The sequence below is a fragment of the Mus caroli genome, unplaced genomic scaffold (assembly GCF_978045245.1).
Source record: "Mus caroli unplaced genomic scaffold, Mus_caroli_1 scaffold_13, whole genome shotgun sequence".
Classification (NCBI taxonomy): domain Eukaryota; kingdom Metazoa; phylum Chordata; class Mammalia; order Rodentia; family Muridae; genus Mus; species Mus caroli.
This window is the reverse complement of record NW_028227268.1, coordinates 112,096,693-112,120,365: the sequence shown is the minus strand read 5'-3', so window position 1 is coordinate 112,120,365 and position 23,673 is coordinate 112,096,693. Positions and strand designations below refer to the sequence as shown.

Below are 23,673 nucleotides of genomic sequence, written 5' to 3'. Positions count from 1 at the left end.
TTCCAATGTGGCATCCCAATGCCAAAGAATATAGTATCAGTGGTAGCCGCAGTGACTTCTGGCACGCAGCGTGCATTTTAAAGGTGCAAAAACTGAAAACTGTGATTCTTATTAATCCTTTGTCCTAGAAGCATTGTTGGGAGACAAACTGCTTCAGCCTACTGAGAACATTCAAACATTCTCAAACGTCAAGAAGGTAATGTAAGATTTTTGCAGCAGGTTCTCACATAGTCCAAGCTCTCCTTGGACTTTGAACTCCTGATCTTCCTGCCTCTACCTTTAAATTATTAAGGCCTATGCTACTATGTCTGGTTTAAGAGTCTGTCAACTGATCATTTAAGCCAAATACACTGATATTAAATGCCACAGTTTCTCTAGGACTAGGTCTTCCATTAACAAGTGCAATAACGAGACCCAAGACATGCATTTTGAAACTGGCTTTGAGCTGTCAAAGGCCAAGTTCAAATAGCTAAAATTTTATAAGTTAAGATTAAAGCTCTTATAAAATACAATGGCCTGAATATAGGTGACATATAGTAAAAATAAAGAATATTTTTTTTTAATTCCTGAAAAATCTTTTAACATCACCCAATACAGAACATTTGAAACAATCTTTATTATTATATGTAAGTACACTGTAGCTGTCTTCAGATACCCCAGAAGAGGTCATCAGATCTCATTACAGATGGTTGTGAGCCACCATGTGGCTGCTGGGATTTGAACTTGGGACCTTCAGAAGAGCAGTCAGTGCTCTTAACCACTGAGCCATCTCACCAGCAATCTTTAAAAGGCAGTGACAAAATCTTTAAAAGGCAGTGACAAAGGAGTCATCTGGTATCAGATGCAGCTAACCATTATCATTAACCAAGAAAGATGATGCATACAGTACTGGATTGAATGAGGACACCGTATCTTTGTAAATTCTGATTATTTAATTTTGGCATAATAGTGAGTTATTATACTTTAGTACTTCAAAAATATACTTTTATGTTGAATGAGCTACTGGGTCCCACAAGGCCCTGGCCTACATGCATGTCTTCGCTCCATACACCAGGCTGTTGTTGCACTGGAGGCAGTGAGTTCCATCCCGGGGATTGAAGGATCCAGGGCTGCAGACCACTGTGAATAAAACATGCATTAATGAGCAACATTCCCCATGGGGCTACATAATTTAACACTATGTAAGCTGTCACACATAATCTTAAGATGTTGTTGTTTTAAGACATTCATACAGTCAAGGTTGACCTTGAACTCCTGATCTTTGTAGAGTATTGGGATTACAGGTATATACCACCATGTCTGATGAATGTTCTTCATTTCTAATTGAAGTAGAATATCTATGATGGAATTTACCACCTTATCCATTTTAAGTGTTCCCTTTGGTAATGTTAGGTATACTCATATGTATACAAATCTCCAGAATATTTTCATCTTGTAAAATATTACTATGACAACTGAGTAACTCTCTAGCATCTTTCTTAGCTGCTAGCAACTATCATGGTTTTCTTTCTCTAAATATGACTACTCAAGACTCCTCATACATCTAAAATAATTACCATTATAAGTCTGGCTAAGATCAACAATCCCACCTAAAATAAATTTAGTGATCCTATACTGTTGAGTTTAAAGGCTTACTACACCATCATTTAAATTATAACAGGATCCATTAGAGGTCAGTACTATAAAGTAACACTGCCTATAGGAGAGTCCATCGTAACTATGTTTTCAGTATATAAAAAGCCAAGAGCTGCAAGAGGACTTCAGCTTATTTCTATGCTCATCATTTCAAGTTCTATTTGTATCATTTGAAAAATTTGTATCGCTTGATTTGGGGGAAATTCTCAACCTAGGTCAGTTTGATCATTCCATATATGTAAACATTGTTATCACAAATACTCTTGGAACTGTCACTGCACAGCAGCAGGTTAAAAAGAAAGTTCAAATCCTACTGATAAAGCCACCAAGTCTCTAGACTCCTTTCCTTGTTAGCAAAAGAACAGTAACAGGCAACTTTATAATATTAACATAAAAAAAGCAGGCACTCAGCAAATGCTAACTCTGGGACAAATGCTATACTCTGAGTAGCCACCTGAACTGACTATATACATTTCAAGTTGGGGAAAGCAGGTCAAATGATCTACCAAACCTACTAATTGGGCTGAGGTTTCTGATTAACCAGTTCTTTTTCCTGTTGCAAGCATTCGTGAATGATTGCAGATCATGTTAAAGCATGGTTACTACGGACCATCTAACTTTTTAACAACACTGGTCAGTACTCTATTACTACTTAAATCTGCCTAATATTAGTTTATTTTGTGTTATTTATGTTTGAGATGCTTTCCAAAATATAAAAAAAATAGTTTAACTGCCTATGGAGAAGTAGCATTCTCCATACATTATTCTAGAGTTCTTCAATTTACACCAGATGATTTATTGATGGAATGGTATTTCCAATGTAGAAAATATTGGTTATACAAAGTTAATTTTTATGTTTAATAATATAGCATCCTTAGACACTTAAAGTATATATGAAACTTCCAATGATGAAATACAATATTGTGTCAAAAGCAACCTTTCTCTCAAACCAGGTATTAATATTTCTTAAAGAACAAATATTGACATGTTGAACAAACTTCTTAAATCACCATGAAAGCATAATGCACTGTTTGCAACATATTTCACAAGAATGCTTGTCTGTAGCATTATTTCCAGTACAGTACATACTAAAATATTTTGCTCTGTTAAGTGAAGTTAAGACAATTTTTGAAATATAATTTAAATCTATAGGAAAATATTAGCAAACTACATTTATTGAATTTGGTCAAAAGGAAACATTTGGTGACTAGCCAGTACTAACATTTAAAAAAAGAAATTTAGAAAATAAATGTTCATGAAATTTCCTAAAGGGGGAGGGAATAATATTAACAAAATAAAATTATCTGATATACACTAAATTGAAAACTTAATAAAAGGCCATAAATGCAAAAGTCAGAGAACAAATGTAGAAAAGTATTTCAGGTACATTGATTAGAATATATTAAAATGCATACAACTTAATAGAAGAAAGTATAGGAAAGTTTTAAATGGTATACATTATAAAATATGCAAAGGATCCACCAATATCATTTGAGGTGGTAGCAATGAAAAGTTCTTATCCATATCAGCAATCTAGGCAACATAGACAATTATTAAAATGTTCTAAAATTAGAGAAAAGACATCAAGGGACTATTAAAAAGATTTGGAATACTCTAGAGGGTCCCCTCACGTCCTACCTCCTGAGGTTGCCTGTTTCCATTCTTTCTTCTGGTCCTCAGGACTTCAGTCCTGTTTCTCTCTCCCCACCTCATTACTTGATCAAGTCCTCTCTTTCCTTCCCTGTTCCCTTTCCTAGCCAGGTCCATTGCTCTCTCCCTCCTCCTGTGATTGCTTTCTTTTCCCTCCCAAGTGGAATTGAAGCATCCTCACTTGGGCTCTTCAGCTTGTTAAACATTTTTGAGTTCCATGGACTGTATCCTGGGTATTCTGTACTTTTTTTGGTTAATATCCACTTATTAGTGAGTAAATATCATGCATATCCTTTTGGGTCTAATAATGTACCAGAGTCCTGAGTGGTGAGAGACTCCTTAGATGAAATGCCCACAGTGGAAAGAGGGAACTTCCAGAGCCCACCTCCAGCAGAAAGACAGGATATCAAGTGAATGATGGGATGGCCAGGACACAGTCAAAAACTCTGACCCAGAACTGTTCCTATCCAAAAGAACTGTAAGAAAAAAATAATGGAAAACATCCTGAGGAAAAGGAGATCCAGTGACACGCACAAATTGAAATCCAGCTCAAATGGAGGCCCTGAAACCTGACACTATTACTAAGGCTATGGTGTGGTCAAAAAACAGGGCCTATCATGACTGCCCTCTGAAAAACTCAACAAACAGCTGAAACAGTCAGATGCAGCTATTTACATCCAACCAATAGACAGAAGAAGCTGAGGAGAAGGACCAGCAATAGTTGTAGGAGGACCAGCAATCTCAATTAATCTGGACCCCTGAGACCTCTCAAACACTGGACCACCAACCACACAGCATACACCAGCTGATATGGGGCCCCTAAAACATAAACAGCAGAGGACTGCTGGGTCTGGGTTTAGTCAGAGAAGATGCACATAAACCTCAAGAGACTGGAGGCCCCAGGGAGTTTAGAGGTCTGAGGAGGGGTGGGGGTTGGTATATGGAACATACCTCCTCCTTGTGGATACAGGGAGATGGGGAGGAGGTATGAGATGTGGAACAGTTGGAGGGTGAACCAGGAAGGGAATAAAATCTGAATTATAAAAAGAGATTGAATTAAACAAAAAAAGAAAGAAAAAATAAAAGAAGACTTTGGCTTTCATTCCTTCATGGATACATAAAAAAGCTACTGGCAACTGGCCAAGATAATACTGCAAGAGCTCTGGAAATTAGGCAATTCACAAAAATTAAATTAACACAAGATCAATGAAGTTCTGTCTTCAAAATGGTGAGAAGTTTTATCTTGGATTTAGTTACTCTTGTCCCACCCCATCCTAACAGAACTCTGTGAGGTGACTGAATACATCAAACAAACAAACAAACAAAACCAAAACCAAACCAACAACAAATCAAAACAATAGCCCTACTCTCTACTCATTGTGTTCCACTGAGTAGTACCACAACTCTACCCTCAGGGCCGTTTCCAATTGTACTCTGTAACAGTATAGCTCTGAACTCCAGCCAAGGTTCAATTCTGAAAACCACAAACACAGGAGATGACTGAAGGATGCAAGACAAATGCCTAAAGAGCCTGTAGAGCCAAGGGGTAACTAAGTAAGTAAGCAAAGACTTGGTAACATTAGACATTTAAAAGCACTCCAGACTGTACAGAGAGAAGAAGAGGAAAGAAAGCACATTCACAAGACCAAGCATATAAAAAAGGATGAACACCAATATTCATTAAGGGAAAAGTAAATTAAAATAATGTGAGATATTGCTTCCAACCCATTGGGATAAGCAAAAATTAGAACCAGAACATAAAAATTGATAAGCATGGTGGAAACTGGTAGAGTTTTAGTGGCAAGAAGAGATGTTAAAGTTGTGGAAAAAAACACAGTACAGAGGTTCATTTAAAATTAACATTGATAGGATCAAATAATTGAGAGAAGCAACCTAAGAGAGGAAAGATTTATTTTGGCTCAAGAGTTTCAAAAGTTAATTCATCATGGTTTAGAAGACATTATAAGAACAGTGGGTCACATGATGGTGACCAGGAAGCAGAGAGGGGGAAAATACCTAGGGTGCCTTTGTTAATCAAAGTAATACCACAATCCACTTTCCTCTTTCCCCTTCAGTGCTTTGTTGACTCTAGTCTATGCATGTCCCACACTCAGTGAAGGACTTTCTGCCCTAGTTCCCTTTTGTAAACAAACACAGATCCACACTTGTGGTGTGTTTTACAACTTTTAAAGGCTTCTTAGTCTAGTCAAGCAGAATCTATATTAAACATTAAACAACAAGAAGTATCTAGCCAACACCATGAAATTGGCAAAACTGTAGTGGCTATGAGCTAAAACACAGAGAATGGGAAGTTGTTAGAAAATGTAGATTAAGAAGGAACAAAGTATCCACACTTTGGTCTTCCTTCTTGAGTTTCATGTGTTTTGCAGATTGTATCTTGGGTAGTCTAAGTTTCTGGGTTAATATCCACTTATCAGTGAGTGCATGTCATGTGTGTTCTTTTGTGATTGGGTTACCTCACTCAGGATGATATCCTCCAGATACATCCATTTTCCCAAGAATTTCATAAATTCATTGTTTTTAATTGCGGAGTAGTACTCCATTGAGTAAATGTACCACATTTTCTGTATCCATTCCTCTGTTGAGGGACATCTGGGTTCTTTCCACCTTCTGGCTATTATAAATAAGGCTGTTATGAACATAGTGCAGCATGTGTCCTGATTACAAGTTGGAACATCTTCTGGGTATATGCCCAGGAGAGGTATTGCTAGATCTTCCGGTAGTACTATGTCCAATTTTATGAAGAACCACCATACTGATTTCCAGAGTGGTTGTACCAGCTTGCAATCCCACCAAAAATGGAGTGTTCCTCTTTCTCCACATGCTCACCAACATCTATTGTCACCTGAATTTTTGATCTGAGCCATTCTATCTGGTATGAGGTGGAATCTCAGAGTTGTTTTGATTTACATTTCCCTGATGATTAAGGATGTTGAACATTTTTTTCAGGTGTTTCTCAGCCATTCAGTATTACTCAGTTGAGAATTCTTTGTTTAGTTCTGAATCCCATTTTTTAATAGAGTTATTTGGTTTTCTGGAGTCTATCTTTTTGAGTTACTTATATATATTAGATATTAGTCTCCTATCTGGTTTAGGATTGGTAAGGGTGGGGAACAAAATACCCATGGAAGGAGTTACAGAGACAAACTTCGAATCTGAGATGGAAGAAAGGACAATTCAGAGACTGCCCCACCCAGGGATCCATCCCATATACAACCACCAAACCCAATACTGCATATGCCAGCAAGATTTTGCCAACAGGACCGTGATATAGCTATCTCTTGTGAGGCTATGCCAATGTTTGGCAAATACAGAAGTGGATGCTCACAGTCATCTATTGGATGGAACACAGGGCCCCCAATGGAGTAGCTAAAGAAGGTACCCAAAGAGCTGAAGGGGTCTGTAACCCTATAGGAGGAACAACAATATGAACTAACCAGTACTCCCTGAGCTTGTGTCTCTAGTTGCATATGTAGCAGAAGATGGTATAGTCCGCCATCATTGGGAGGAGAGGCCTTGGTCTTGCAAAGATTATATGCCCTAGTACAGGGGAATGCCAGGGCCAGGAAGTGGGAGTGGGTGGGTTTGAGAGCAGGGTCGGTCAGGGGAGTGTAAAGGGGACTTTCAGGGTAACATTTGAAATGAAAATGAAGAACATATCTAGTAAAAATTTTTTAATAAAAAAAAGTTTTTAAAGATATTCAATTCAAAATGATAATTCATTCAACAAATGTTGCAAAGTTGCAAAAATTAATATTCACACAAAATCAACTAAAGTTGGACTCTTATCTGATTTCATATATAAAATGAATTTAAAATATCAATGACCTAAACTATAAATTTAAATCAGGGACAATAAAAACTTTAGGATATTAAGTGAAAACCTCAGAGGTAAGGCTCAGAAACAGATTTCAAAATACAGATAATCTCAGCTGTTGAAGACAAGGAGAAGAAATGTGATAGCTCAGTCAACAAAAATGCTAAGTATGAAAAATTCTAGACAAACATCTACTAAATCTTAAAAACTATGAAAAGGAAAAAAACCTACAAATAATAGAAATAGAAGAAAGAGAATAAAGCCAGATCAAAGGCACAGAAAAATTTTAACAAAAACATAGAAGAAACAGAGTGCTGCATCCAAGAAACACATCTTACTAGCAAAAGTAGACATTACCTCATAGTAAAAAGATGTTAAAAGGTATTCCAAGCAAATGAACCCAAGAAGCAAGCAGATGTAGCCATTTTAATATCTGACAGAATACACTTCAAACCAAAACTATTCAGAAGAGGTAGCAAAGAATACTATATACTTACAAGAAAAATCCAGCAAAAGTACATTGCAATTTTAAACATTTATGCACCAAACATAAGGGTACCCAAGTTCATGAAACACTACTACACCTAAAATCACACACTGACCCTTACACAGTGATAGTGGATGACTTCAATACCTCATTATTGCCAATAGACAGGCCATGCAGACAAACACTAAAAAGAGAAATGGAGTTAAATGACATCATAAATGAATACAACAGATATCTACAGAACATATTAATTCAAAGACAAAACCATATACTTTATTCTCATCAATCCAAGAAACATTCTCCAAAGTTGTCTAAGTACTTGGACACAAAGCAAGTTTAAACAGATATGGGAAATGGAAATAATACTCTGCCTCCTATCTGACCACCATGGATTAAAGCTGGATCTCAACAAAAACAGAAATAAGAGAAAATATACAAACTCATAGAAACTGAACAACTCACTACTGAATAAAAAATGGGTCCGGAGAGAAATAAAAAGGAAATAAAACCTTTTGGAAATGAATTAAATGGAAAATACATCATATCCACACATATGGGACAAGACAAGTGGTTCTAAGACATAAAATTCATAGCATTAACTACTCACATTAAACAAACAAAATGAGTGAGATCTCATATTATCAACTTAAGACACACCTGAAAACTCTATAACAACAAGAAGTAGCAGCCCAAAAGAGTAGATAACAAGAAATATTCAAATTGGAGGTCAGGGGGTATGAAATATATGAAATAGAAGCCAGCAAAGAAACAAAAAAAAAAAAATGAAAAATCAATGAAATTAAGAGCTAGCTCTTTTAGAAAATAACATTAACAAAACCTTAACAGAATTAACTACAAGACAATGAGAAAAGATTCATATTAATATAATTAGAGATGAAAGGAGAAACATTACAAGAGATGCCAAGGAAATTCAGAGAATTATAAGTATATACTTTTAAAAATCTGTATTCCATCAAATAGGAAAACAAAAGAAATGGATGATTTTCTTGTTATATCTTACCTACCACAGTTAAATCAAGATCAGATAAGTAATTTAAACAAACATGTAACCCCTAGTGAAATAGAAGGTGTTATTAAAAGTCTCCCAACCAAATAAGGTCTGATGGATTCATCCACAGACTACTACAAACCTTTAAAGAAGAATTAATACAAATACTGTTCAAATTATTCTGAAAAAATAGAAACTGAAAAAACATTTCCTAATCCTTCTTTTAGATAACTATTTCCCTCATATCTAGAATGTGGCATATAATATGACCAAGTTGGCTTCATCCCACAGATACAAGCATGGCTCAACATCTGTAAATCAGGAAATTTGATCTACCATAGATAGTCATCTCACTAAATTCAGAAAAAGGTCTCTTAAGCCACCAAGTGAAACCTCTTTTGCCACCAGTAAGTTACATCTTGTTGAGTTTCTGGTCAAAAGGGCCACATGGAAACCACCAAATACTTCAGGTTATTAGCAAGACTATTGGTTGCTTTCTACAAATTGATGGGAAAACAGCGCAAATCTCCCTGAACATGAAGAAGTCAAGTTGATGCCGACCTAGAGCCTTCACTCCTACTCACTACTGTTGATGGTACTAGAAAGGTGCTCTGCAAGCTGCAAAGGAGAAAGACAATCATCAACCCAGCTACAAACCTTGTGACCAACACTGGTGACCAGCATGCATGATATGGGAAATTCATGGAACAAACATCACTGGGAGTAACAACCACTCTCTGATTGGATTTAAGACCCACTTCATGAGATGGAGGCCATGCTTGATGGGGTAGCAGAAACCTGAAACTGGATACATCACAGGACTACTGTTCCGCTAAAAATAACATACTAACAAAATTACTTCTAGTAACATTCTTCTGTACCCACAGATCAGTGCCTTGCTCAGCAATCATCAGAGACCTTCCTGAAGTAGATGAAAACTAAACACAAAAACACACAACCAAACAATTGGTGTAGAGAGTGAGAGACTCTGGAACACTCAGTGATTAATGGGATGTTTCCATCAAACCCCTTCTGTCAGGGTTCAAAGATCTATGTAGAAGGGCTCAGAAGGACACAGTGTCTTCCAGACAGAACAGGACATATGAACTCAGAGACAGTGACAGCATTTACTGGGTCTGTACAGATTCAAAACAAATGGTGTCCTAACCCAAGGGGAGAAAGTGGATCTGACCTCCCACCACTAAAAGATGGTATCTACAATTGATACCTGGTAGCAAAGAAAAGAAAAGAAAAATATTTATCTCCAATTGATTACTGGATATACTAACCACACCCAGGGATAGACCTCATCATGTCCAAAATAATTGACCAACACTAATTGCCTTTTGCTTTAATATTTTGGATTCTGTTTTTGTGAGTGTTTCTTGTTTTTTACTAATCTGTTTTTAACAATAAGAGAGAGGGGGTATATAGATGGGTAGGTAGGGAATAGAGGGGGTATATATAGGAAATAGAGGGGGTATATAGATGGGTAGGTAGGGAATGGAGAGAGGAGTCAGGAGAGGGGAAAGCATTGTCAAAGTATATTGTATAATGTATTGCTTACTGAAAATATAAAATCATACATACAAAAAATTAATTGAGAAAAGTTTCATGACTTGGACTTTGCAACAATTTTTCACATGGACACCCAAACGACAGAAATAAAGTAGACTCACTGGACCAGTCCTTTAATATAAGAATGAATTTTTAGAAGATAGTTTGAAACTGTGTCCTTTTAACAGACTGCTTTCATAGTTGATCAATTATGAGTTCACTTCTATGGAGGGCTTATATCTAATTAGAAAGCTGTTGATTACATTTATGTAAATAGTGACATAACATTTATGTCACTATTGCATCAATGGGTGTATCTTGCCAGGTCCGTCATTATTATAATCCAGAGTTCACAGCTGGGGAAGACTGTTGATAGTTTTTCGCTCCCATCAGCCTACATAACACCTTCTTGCAGTATAAAGGCTAGCCAACAGAAAGGTAGCTTCCTTGTCCATACAAGCTTGGTTTCTCCACGTGATGTGATCAAAGTGTGTTTGATAATTTGTATATGCTTGGCCTAGGGTGTGGTACTATTAGGAGTTATAGTCATATCATGTGTCACTGTGGACATGGGCTTTAAGACCCTTGTCCTAGATGCCTGGGAACCAGTCTTCTCCTAGAAGCTTTCAGATGAAGATGTAGAACTCTTAGCTCCACCTGCATCACACCTGCCTGGATGCTGCCATGCTTCAGCCTTAATGATAATGGGCTGAACCTTTGAACCTATAAGTCAGCTCTAATTAAATACCGTCCTTTATAAAACTTGCCTTGATCATGATGTCTGTTCACAGAAGTAAAACAATAACTAAGAGAGTATGGTATCAACAAGATGATATTTACTATCAGTTCTTGTCCCTAAGCAGGAAAAATGCAAAAGCCCTTATTGTCTGGGATTTCTAGGAACCCCCTAACTCACAACTCAACAGGGAATACTATAGCTGACACTGGCCTTTATTTATTTTACTTTTTTTTTTAAGTAGCATTATCCCTTCATGCCCTAAATGGGACATGTATTCCTTTCCCTGATAAGGCTCAAGGAACATTGGTTAATAAGAGATGAAAAGATTATAATAGTCAGAGGTCAGAGAAGATTGGGACAAGGTAGTATATTCTAGACAAAACAGGGCCACTGAATTCATGAACTCAAAGCAGCTGTGGTTACTGGCACAAGACTAAGACAATATGTCACATGGTCATTCCAGTATGGAGAGTAGGACCATACAAAGCCCTACACCTAGCAGAGGAGCTATTGGGAACTTATGGTTGCTGGGACAGATTCGGTTTTCTTCAGTGGTTTGACCCAGGGTAGGTAGTTCATGGCTAATAATACTGTGTACATACGATAGCAATAATTGAACTCAATGGACCAATATATATATATATTTTTAAAAAGAGTTGAGGTGGAAAATATCCAAAAGGAGTTGATGTAGATATAATCTAAATACATTGTGTGCCTATATGAAATTATTTAGAAAAAATTTTAAAACTACAAAAAATAAGGAGATCTCAAATATATACCATGATGATACACCTTAAGGTTCTGACTTTAAGGTTGTGTTGTCTAGTTCTTTGAAACCACAAGTAAGAAGATGGAAAGAAATCATTATAATCAGGGCAGACATAAAAACAAAAAGTGCAAAGATTCAATGAAACAAAAATTAGTTTTTAAAAACATAAGAAAATTAAATATTTAGCTAAACTAAGAGAGGGAGAGAGAGGGAGAGAGAGACAGAGAGAGAGAGAGAGAGAGAGAGAGAGAGAGAGAGAGAGAGAGAACACACCATACTAATAATACTAATAAATTAGAGATGGATAAGAGACCCATTATAACAGATACCAATGAAATGCAGAGATCAAATGAGTGAATGAGAGAAACAACTGAAATGTTCTATAACAAGCAATAAGATTGAATCAGCAATTTAATATGTTGCTGCTAAAAAATTTTCCAGGCCTAGATGGTGAATTTAACCAGATCTTTAAGGAAGAACTAACACCATTGCCTCTTACTCCACTCCATAGAATAGAGAAGAAAGGAACATTGCCAAAATAATTTTAGTGAACAATATATATATATAGCGTTGTAAGCCAGCTAATTGGGCTGGGTTCATGGACAACAATTAATGTAAAATACATCTAGTGTTCTCAAAGTCTTAACAGTTCCATTGCTGCAAACAAAAAAATAAAAAACAATCAATCATAAAAACATCAATTAAAAAACAAGTGCCCAGAATTCTAATGCAAAATTCAAACTCTTAGTTGTAAGTCTATACTAAAGTCAAAAAGCAGATTAATTACATACTCCCCAACACAATGACACAGTAAACATTCCCATTTCAAAGGAAGAGGTGGAGACATAGGAAACAGACTAAATGAAAGCAAGACTAATGCCCAGCACAGTAAATATTAAATTCTGCTGCTCCATGTCTAGTCAGGGCACATGGTCTGATGAATGTTAATGGGCTTGGTAGCTCCACCTGGTTGCAACCCATATGGTGTCTCTGTAGCAATGGCTTTGCTCACTGTCCACAGCTATCCTCCGCAATCACTCCATATTCTTGGAATCTTGAACTCTGAAGCTCCATTGTGCCTTCTGTTTCATCACCATTTCACCTTTTGTCTTCTCAGAGACTCTAATCCTGTCACACAAGGCCTAGCTTCCTAGAACTGCCCTTGAAATCTGAAAATGAGCCTTCATGATCCAGTAACACTTGTATTCTGCATGCCTGACAAACAAGTAGCTCATCAACAATTCTATCTCGGGTGGTAACTGGACTCATTTAGACAAAGCTGCAGGGGCCCATGTCTGAGCAGTTTTGTTTGTTTTAATTTTTTATCAGATACTTTTTGTTTACATTTCAAATATAATCATCTTTCCTGGTTTCCCCTCAGAAAACCCCTATAGCTTCCCCCCTACCCCTGCTCCCCAACCCACCCACTCCCACTTCCTGGCCCTAGCATTCTCCTATACAAGGGTCTATAACCTTCATAAGACCATGGGCTTCTCCTCCAACTGATGCCTGACAAGACCATTCTCTGCTCTATATGTGGCTGGAGCCATGGGTCCCTCCATAGCTTTGGATGATGGTTTAGTCTCTGGGAGCTCTGGGGGGTCTGACTGGTTGATATTGTTGTTTCTCCTATGGGGCTGCAAACCCCTTCAGCTCCTTCAGTCCTCTCTAACTCCTCCATTTGGGACCCCATGCTCAATCCAATACTTGGCTGCAAGCATCCACTTCTGTATTTGTCAGGCTCTGGCAGAGCCTCTCAGAAGAAAGCTATATCAGGCTCCGGTCAGCAAGTACTTCTTGGCATCCACAATAGTGTCTGGGTTTGGTAACTGTATATGGGATGGATCCTGAGGTGGGGAAGTCTCTGGATGGTCATATCTTCAGTCTCTGCTCCACACTTTGTCTCTGTATCTCTTCCTATGGGTATTTTGTTCCCCCTTATAAGAAGGACCAAAGTATCCACACTTTGGTCTTCCTTCTTCTTGAGCTTCATGTGGTCTGTAAATTGTATCTTGGGTATTCTGAGATTTTGGGCTAATATCCACTTATCAGTAAGTGGATACCATGTGTGTTCTTTTGTGATTGGGTTACCTTACTCAGGAGGAAAATACCTCCCTAGGGTAGCATTGTACTAGCAAAGGATTTAAGTGCTCTTGACAAGGCCCCATGTTTTAAACATGTTTAAAAATTTTTATACACCTTGATTGAATCTCTCACAAATTGATGAAGGGCTGCAGCTCCTCATATGGCATAATCGAGAAGGCATAGCATACAGGCTGAAACCAGCCAGGAGCCAATTCTTAAAGGCATCACAGCTACAAAATAGCACCATCAGTTAAGCAGCAAACATTTAACACATGAACTGGGAAGGACATTCCAGACTCAAACCATAACACTACTTTAAAAAATCACAACATGGGAGAATAACAGCTCACTTGAGAAATAATTCCCTAAAACTAAACTTCTATGAAATATTTACAAAGAACATATAATGACTAGTTTTGTCAACTTGACACAATACAGAATCATTGTGTTTTGTGACTAGAGTGTACAAGAGCTTCCAATTTTGGTCAAAAAAGCCATTGAATGTTATAAAGCAGAACTTAAGCCCATTCTGCTAAGGGCTTAGAAGATAATAATGTTGATACAGACATGGACACTGCAGGCCTGACTCATAACGTTTCAGAGAGGAACAAGGACCATACCTGAAGCATGGGACCATTCATGTGATACTTTGGTCAAGAATTTAGCTTCATTTTTGCCTGTGTCCTGAGAATATAAGTGAAGTTAGATTTAAAAATAATAAACTGCCAATGCAGTAGCTTCCTGCTGTGACAGACTGTAACCTGCAATTGTGAGTTAAAATATACCCTTTCTCTTCTAACCTAAGGGAATTTTGTCAAAGCACAGGGAAAAAAATGAATTAAATTTATAGGCCAAAGTCTTTCATGAATTAAAAAAAAAAATCTCTGCAAGAGGACTGACACAGTCTATTCATCAGTATATAAAAGGGATTTAAATATTTTGATTTTAATAAATGGTATACTTCTTACCTAGAAAGAAAAAAAAAAACTACAAGCCAAAAAGATGATGTGTTGTTTATATTATGTCCACTTATAGATAATATTTTAATCAATATGTTAATCATAAAAACAGAATTAAAGGAATAACCATATGATTACTTCAATTGGCATGAAAAAGAAAAATTCAACTTCATATATGATTAAAAGTCAAAATAGAGACCAGAAGATAAATTCCTTGAACACTAATAGGTGACATATATGAAAAGTTTAAAGCTAGTGATACTTCGAGGAATAATTATAGCTGAAAACTAACATCATAAAAGAAGAGATTCAATCACTACATTCATATATAAGCAAAAGATCAATGAAAAGCAGAAAAAGATAAATGGCCAGAAGAATGAAAGCAACACTAAAAATTAGAAAACAGGTAAATAAAAGACACAAAAAAAAATAAAGAAAAAGAAAAAGAAAAGTTGAGAGCAATTATTGTAGAAATACCAAAAGGGAAAAGAGAGAGAAAAAGAGGTGACCAGGCTTTGGGTAGCCTAAGAAATAAAAGACAATTCAAATTCAATTCAAAGACAATTAAAAAACTGACTGAATGGTTCCATAAATAAAAACATCTGTTAGTTCACACACACAAAATGAAAAAAAAATGTTAGAATTTTTGTAAAAATATTTTTAGATATTTTCATAATTTACATTTCACATGCTACTCCCAAAGTCCCCTATACCCTCCTTCTGCCCAGCTCCCCAAGCCACTGACTCCCACTTCCTGGCCCTGGCATTACCCTGTACTGGGGCATATGATGTTCGCAAGACTAGGGGCCTCTCTTTCCCTTAATGGCAGACTAGGCCATCCTCTGCTACATATGCAACTAGAGACACAGTTCTGGGGTACTGGTTAGTTCATATTGTTGATCCCCCTATAGGGTTGCAGACCCCTTTGGCTCCTTGGGTTTTTTTCTCAAGCTCCATCATTAGGGGCCCTGTGTTCCATCCAATAGATGACTGTGAGCATCCACATCTGTATTTGCTAGGCACTGGCATAGCCTCACAAGGGATAGCTATATCTTGCTGACATATGCAATAGTGTCTGAGTTTAGTGGTTGTATATGGGATACATCCCTGAGTGCGGCAGTCTCTGGATATTCCTTTCTTCCATCTCATCTCTGAACATTGTCTTTGTAACTCCCTCCATGGGTATTTTGTTTCCCATTCTAAGAAGGAACGAACTATCCACACTTTTGTCTTCCTTCTTCTTGAGTTTCATGTGTTTTGCAAATTGTATCTTGGATATTCTAAGTTTCTGGGCTAATATCCCCTTATCAGTGAGGCATATTATGTGTGTTCTTTTGTGATTGGGTTAACTCACTCAGGATGATATCCTCCAGATACATCCATTTTCCCAAGAATTTCATAAATTCATTGTTTTTAATAGCTGAGTTGTACCCCATTGGTAAATGTACCACATTTTCTGTATCCATTCCTCTGTTGAGGGACATGTGGGTTATTTCCAGCTTCTGGCTATTATAAATAAGGCTGTTATGAACATAGTGGAGCATGTGTCCTGATTACAAGTTGGAACATCTTTTGGGTATATACCCAGGAGAGGTATTGCTGGATCTTCCAGTAGTACTATGTCCAATTTTCTGAGGAACCACTAGACTGATTTCCAGAGGGGTTGTACCAGCTTTCAATCCCACCAAAAATGGAGGAGTGTTCCTCTTTCTCTACATGCTCACCAGCATCTGTTTTCACCTGAATTTTTGATATTAGCCATTTTAACTGGTGTGAGGTGGAATCTCAGGGTTGCTTTGATTTGCATTTCCCTTATCATTAAGGATTTTGAACATTTTTTTCAGGTGTTTCTCAGCCATTCACTATTACTCAGTTGAGAATTCTTTGTTTAACTCTGTATCCCATTTTTAATAGGGTTATTTGATTTTCTGGAGTCCATCTTTTTGAGTTCTTTATATATATTGGATATTAATCTCCTATCTGATTTAGGATTGGTAAAGATCCTTTCCCAATATGTTGGTGCTCTTCTTGTCTTATTGATGGTGTCTTTTGCCTTAGAGAAGCTTTGCAATTTTATGAGGTTCCATTTGATGATTCTCGATATTACAGCACATGCCATTACTGTTCTGTTCAGGAATTTTTTCCCTGTGCCCATCCATATCTTCGAGGTTTTCCCCACTTTCTCCTCTATAAGTTTCTGAGGCTGTTTATCAGTTTTAGTAGTTCTCTGGTGGAATTTTTAGGGTCACATATATACTACCATATCATCTGCAAATAGTGATATTTTGATTTCTTCCTTTCCAATTTGTATCTCCTTATTCTCCTTTTGTTGTCTAATTGCTCTGGCTAGGACTTCAACTTGTCTAGTTAGTCCCTGATTTTAGTGGGATTGCTTCAAGTTTCTCCCCATTTAATTTGATGTTGGCTACTGGTTTGCTGTAGATTGCTTTTATTATGTTAAGGTATGGGCCTTGAATTCCTGATCTCTACAAGACCTTATCATGAAGGGGTGTTGGATTTGTCAAATGTTTTCTCAGCATCTAATGAAATGATCATGTAGTTTTTGTCTTTGAGTTTGTTTATATAGTGGATTAGGTTGATGGATTTCCGTATATTAAACCATCCCTGCATCCCTGGGATGAAGCCTACTTGGTCATGATGAATGATCATTTTGATGTGTTCTTGGATTTGGTTAGCGAGAATTTTAATAAATACCTTTGCATTGATATTCATAAGGGAAATTGGTCTGAAGTTCTCTTCCTTTGTTGGGACTTTATGTGGTTTTAAGTATTAGAGTAATTGTGGCTTCATAGACTGAATTGGGTAGAGTCTTATGTTTCTATTTTGTGGAAGAGTGTGAGGAGAATTGGAATTAGGTTTTCTTTGAAGGTCTGATAGAACTCTGCACTAAACCTATCTGTTCCTGGGCTTTTTTTTTTTTTGGTTAGGTGTCTATTAATGACAACTTCTATTTATTTAGGGGATATGGGGCTGTTTAGATCATTAATCTGATCCTGATTTAATTTTGGTACCTGGTTTCTGTCTAGGAAGTTGTCCATTTCATCCAGGCTTTCCAGTTTCATTGAGTATAGCCTCTTCTAGTACAATCTGATGATGTTTTGAATTTCCTCATGTTCTGTTGTTATGTCTCTCTTTTCATTCCTGATTTTGTTAAGTAGGATACTGTCCTGGTGCCCTCTAGTTAGTCTGGCTAAGGGTTTATATATCTTGTTGATTTTCTCAAAGAACCAGATCCTGGTTTGGTTGGTTCTGTGAATAGTTCTTTCTGTTTCCACTTGGTTGATTTCAGCACTGAGTCTGATTGTTTCCTGCCATTTACTCCTCTTGGGTGTATTTGCTTCCTTTTGTTATAGAGGTTTTAGGTGTGCTGTCAAGCTGCTAGTGTATGCTCTCTCTAGTTTCTTTTTGGAGGCACTCAGAGCTATGAGTTTCCTCTTAGGACTGCATTCATAGAATCCCATAAGTTTGGGTATGTTGTGGCTTCATTTTCATTACACTCTAAAAAGTCTTTAATTTCTTTCTTTATTCCTTCCTTGACCAAGGTATCATTGAGTAGAGTGTTTTTCATCTTCCACATCAATCTTGCCTTTCTAATATTTATGTTGTTATTGAACATCAGCCTTAGTCTGTGGTGATCTGATAGGATGCGTGGGATTATGTCCATATTTTTGCATCTGTTGAGGTCTGTTTTGTGACCAATTATATGGTTAATTTTGGAGAAGGTACCATGAGGTGAGGAGAAGAAGGTATATCCTTTTTTTTAGGATAAAATGTTCTGTAGATATCTGTTAAATCCATTTGTTTCATAACTTCTGTTAGTTTCACTATGTCTCTGTTTAGTTCCTGTTTCCTGGATCTGTCCAATGATGGGAGTGGAGTGTTGAATTCTCCAACTATTATTGTGTGAGGTGCAATGTGTGCTTTGAGCTTTACTAAAGTTTCTTTCATGAATGTGGCTGCCCTTACATTTAGAGCATTGATTGAAACTTTCAGAATTGAAAGTTCATCTTAGAAGATTTTTACCTTTGATGAGTATGAAGTGCCCATCCTTTTCTTTTTTGATAACTTTGGTTGGAAGTCAATTTTATTCGATATTACAATGGCTACTCCAGCTGTTTCTTCGAATCATTTGCTTGGAAAGTTGTTTTCCAGCCTTTTACTCTGAGGTAGTGTCTGTTTTTTTCCCTGAGGTGGGTTTCCTATAAGCAGCAAAATGTTGGGTCCTGTTTGTGTAGCCAGTCTGTTAGTCTATGTCTTTTTATTGGGGAATTGAGTCCATTAATATTAAGAGATATTAAATGAAAGTAACTGTTGCTTCCTGTTATTTTTATTTTTAGAGTTGAGATTCTGGTCATGTGGCTGTCTTCTTTTAGGTTTGTTAAAGGACTACTTTCTTGCTTTTTTTCCTTAGTTTTCCTCCTTGTGTTGGTGTTTTCCCTTTATTATCCTTTGAAGGATAGTAGAAAGATAGTGTGTGAATTTGGTTTTGTCATGAAATACTTTTGTTTCTCCATCTATGATAATTAAGAGTTTTGTTGGGTATTGTAGCCTGGGCTGGCATTTGTGTTCTCTTAGTGTCTGTATAATATCTGTGCAGGATCTTATGGCTTTCATAGTCTCTGGTGAGAAGTCTGGTGTAATTCTAGTAGGTCCGCCTTTATATGTTCCTTGACCTTTTTCACTTACTGCTTTTAATTTTCTATCTTTATTTAGTGCATTGGTTGTTCTGATTATTATGTGTCGGGAGGAATTTCTTTTCTAGTCCAGTCTATTTGGAGTTCTGTAGGCTTCTTGTATGTTCATGGGCATCTCTTTCTTTAGGTTTGGGAAGTTTTCTTCTATAATTTTGTTGAAGATATTTGCTGTCCCTTTAAGTTGAAAATTTTCATTCTCATGTTCTCTTATTAGGTTTGGTCTTCTCATTTTGTCCTGGATTTCCTGGATGTTTTGAGTTAGGATCTTTTTGCATTTTGCATTTTCTTTGACTGTTGTGTCCATGTTCTCTATGGAATCTTCTGCACCTGAGATTCTCTCTTCCATCTCTTGTATTCTGTTGGTGATGCTTGCATCTGTGATTCTTGATTTCTTTCTTAGGATTTCTATCTCCAGAGTTGTCTCTCTTTCTGATTTCTTTGTTTCGACTTCCATTTTTAGATCTTGGATGGTTTTGTTAATGTCATGTGTTTGGTTGTGTTTTCCTGTAATTCTTTAAGGGATTTTTGTGTTTCTTCTTTAAGGGCTTCTACCTGGTTAGCAGTTTTTTTCCTGTAATTCTTTAAGGGATTTTTGCGCTTCCTCTTTAAGACCTTCTACCTGTTTAGCCATGTTCTCCTGGCTCATGTTATTTAAGTGAGTTATTAATTTCCTTCTTCAAATCTTCTACCAGCATCATGAGATATGATTTTAAATCCGAATCTTGCTTTTCAGGTGTGTTGGGGTATTCAGGACTCACTGTGGTAGGAGTGCTGGGTTCTGATGATGCTGAGTGGTCTTGGTTTCTGTTGGTAAGATTCTATGTTTGCCTTTCACCATCTGGTAATCTCTGGTGTTAGATGTTATAACTGTCTCTCACTGAAGCTTGTTCCTCCTGTGATTCTGTTAGCCTCTGTCAGCACTCCTGGGAGTTCAACTCTCTCCTGAGTCTCAGTGGTCAGAGCACTCTCTGCAGGCAACTCTCCTCTTGCAGGGAAGGTGCACAGAAGTCTGGAGCTCAGCTTTGCCTCCTGGCTGAAGATGAAGGCCTGAAAGGGACCCTGTTCCAGAAGCTATGTTGCTTCTGCAGCCCGCACACTGTCCTGAGCAGACTGGTCTCTGAGGGACCCGGAATACACCATAAATCTTAGTTTTAATGATAGGCATTGTCTTAGACTAAAATGATAGACAAAATCACTCCAATCAAGTGGGACCTAAAAGCAAGTAGGCTTCACTATCCTGTTATTTGACAAAACAGACTTCAAACTAAAACTAATCAGAAGAGATAAACATATATGCACCAAACCCTGGGGCACCTAACTTCATAAAACATTAATCTACTATTGAATTTAAAGACACAGATTAATATCAATCTTTTGGCAGTAGGTAATTTGAATACCCCATCTTCTCCAACAGACAGGACATTTGAACAAAAAATTAAACAGAAAAACAGCAGCATCATTTGATATCATACATCAAACTGATTTACTGTATCTACAGATATTCTATCCAAATATCAAGGAAAACAGTCTTTTTTCAATATGAAGAGTTAATTACAAAACAGAAATTTAAAAAGAGCGATTAGAATCATATGTTTACTTAACAGTAATATTACTTCAAAAAGGCCTTTACACATTTTTTATATAATAAAATGGATCAAACAGTTCTAATATGTCTGTAATGGTGCATATATCTGTGTATACATATATATATATATATATATATTCATGTATATTCAGTTAAATTAAACTATTAAGAGAGTAATGCAAGGAAATCAATATAAGAGAACAATGATTTCATAGATCAGTATTTAGAATTTGTGTGCTTGACCTAGTAAGTGTTTACTGAAAATAGATTTTGCCCTTCCAGTCTTCAACCCCACCAGGGCTGATCCCTATGTCTCCCCCTCTCCCCACACCACTGTTTGCAGATATCCTAAGAGATTTGCCATAACCAGAGACAGAGGTGAGATCCCTGTCCAAATATCCACTCCAGCAGGGACCCCTACAGAGCCCAGCAGACACAGAACCCCTCCCCTCCATGAGGACTCCATCTCCCTTCTGGTCTGCACCTTTGCCAAGGCATATCAGCATGTCTGCCCCTCTCTCCACCCCATAGTCTTTAGGTCTCCCAGACTATCAGCTATAACCAGGGACACAGGTCTGTACTTCTGCCAGAGTAGATCGGCATGCTTCCTCATTTCCCACACCTCACAGCCTGCCTGTCTCCCAGGAGGTCTCTCATAACCAGGTCACAGGGGAATTTCCAGGTCAGGAAAACAGGAAGCCTGCTCTAACCAGGGACACCAGAGCACTCACTCCCAAAACAGAGACAGTACAGTCTACTTCCCAGAAGGTGTACTCTAACCCATGTCACAGAGCTCTACCTGTTTCCAAGAAGGCAGGCTCCAGTCAGAGATACCCAGGCCACTTAACACCAGAAATAACCAGACAGCAAGAGGCAAGCACAAGAGCATAAGCAACATAGCCAGTGTAATTTGGCATCATAAGGACGCAGTTCTTCTGCCATGTCAAGCCCTGGATATGCTAACACACTTGAAAAGCAAGAAGCTTACCTAAAAGCCCATCTCATAAAGATAACAGAGGCCTTTAAGGAGGATATAAATACCTCAATTAAAGAAATACAGGAAAACACAGGCAAACAAGTGAAGGAATTGAAAAAAAATGGTCCAAAACTGAAAAATGGAAAGAGAAAGAGTAAAGAAATCACAAATGGAGGCAACCCTGGAAATAGAAAACCTAAGGAAAGAGATCAGGAGTTAGAGATGCAAGCATCACAAACAGAGTACAAGAGACAGAAGAAAGAATTTCAGGTGTAGACAATACCATAGGATATATTGACACAATGGCCAAATAAAATTCATAGTGTAAAAACCTAGTGATGCAAAAATCCAGTAAATTCAGGACACAATGAAAAGACCAAACCTAAGAATAATGAGGAATAGAAGAGAGTGAAGATTCCTAGCTAAAAGAAGAAAATTTCTGTAACCTAAAGAAAGTGATGCCTATAAATGTATATAAGACGCTTACAGAACACTAAATAGATTGGACTAGAAAATCCCATGACATAATAATCAAAACACCAAATGTACAGAACAAAGAAAGAATGTTAAGGGACATGAGTGGAAAGAAGATGGTGGTGCAGGTGCTTCATCTTGAATCTGATGCTTTCCTAGTTTGTCTCAACCATGCTCTGAGCACAGAAAAGGAGGAGGTGATAGGTATATGTATAGGGGAGTTGAATGAAGACATAAGGAGTGACTCCAAATTTACATACACTGGAACTGAAATGTGCATAGTTCTAGAAAAGATGGATACCACCAAAATTGTTCATATACATTCTGTCATCATCTTGCAGCATTCTGAAAAGAGAAAAGACCATGTAGAAATTTCTCCAGAGCAGTTGTCTGCAGCCTCAACAGAGGCAGAAAGGTTGGCTGAACTAACATGAGAGTTGTTGGCTGGTACCATTCCCACACTCATATAACTGTTTGGCCTTCACCTGTTGATGGTATACAAGCCATGTACCAAATGGTGGATTGAGGCTTTGTAGGACTTATTTTTTCCTGTTTCATAGAAGACAAAAACACAAAGACTGGTTGGGTACTCTACACTTCCTTCCAATCCATACAAGCCTCAAAACTCTCAGATTATGAAAGAAATGAAATCCTAATCCTTATTGTACCTCATATCACTATTGGGAAAGTATGCCTTGAATTTGTGGTACCGCTGCTAAACATCCTGTGTCAGGAAGAACAGGATGCATATAGAAGGATTCACAGCCTTACACATGTGGACTCGGTGACCAATAATGGTTCAGTATTTACCAAGAATTTGTGCAGTCAGATATCCACAATCAGTGGGCCTCTACTTGCAGTGGTTGGAGGACAGATTGGAACAAAACCAACAGCATTTGTAAGAGTTGCAACAAGAAAAGGAAGAGTTTATGAAAGAGCTGTCTTCCCTAGAATCAAGCAGGAGAAAAAAAATGTGGGCAGATGAAAATACCCGGCATACAATTTATTAAACTAAATCAATTTTGAAAAAGATAAAGTGGAAGGGTCTACATTATATAACTTCAAGACTTATTATAAAGCTCCAGTAATCAAGATACTATAATATTTGCAGAACAATCAATGCAACAGGAAAGAAAATTCAGAAATAAACCCACAATAATATGCTTAACTGATTTGAAAAAGTACAAATGTGATT

The 23,673-nt window shown here is 37.3% G+C and overlaps 1 protein-coding gene and 1 pseudogene across 3 annotated transcripts in view; one reads left to right on the top strand and one right to left on the bottom strand.

The window, feature by feature from the left end:
• Nucleotides 1–596: 596 nt before the first annotated feature.
• Nucleotides 597–23,673, bottom strand: part of Zpbp (zona pellucida binding protein) — a 155,874-nt gene continuing 132,797 nt past the window's right edge. For all 3 annotated transcript variants that reach the window (XM_021177972.3, XM_085829110.1, XM_021177973.3), the window contains exon 8: nucleotides 597–1,119. In XM_021177972.3, the coding sequence (XP_021033631.1) occupies nucleotides 1,025–1,119 (95 nt within the window). In that variant the 3' untranslated portion in view covers nucleotides 597–1,024. The remainder of the gene's footprint in view (nucleotides 1,120–23,673) is intronic.
• Nucleotides 22,580–23,488, top strand: LOC110306157 (lys-63-specific deubiquitinase BRCC36 pseudogene; annotated as a pseudogene).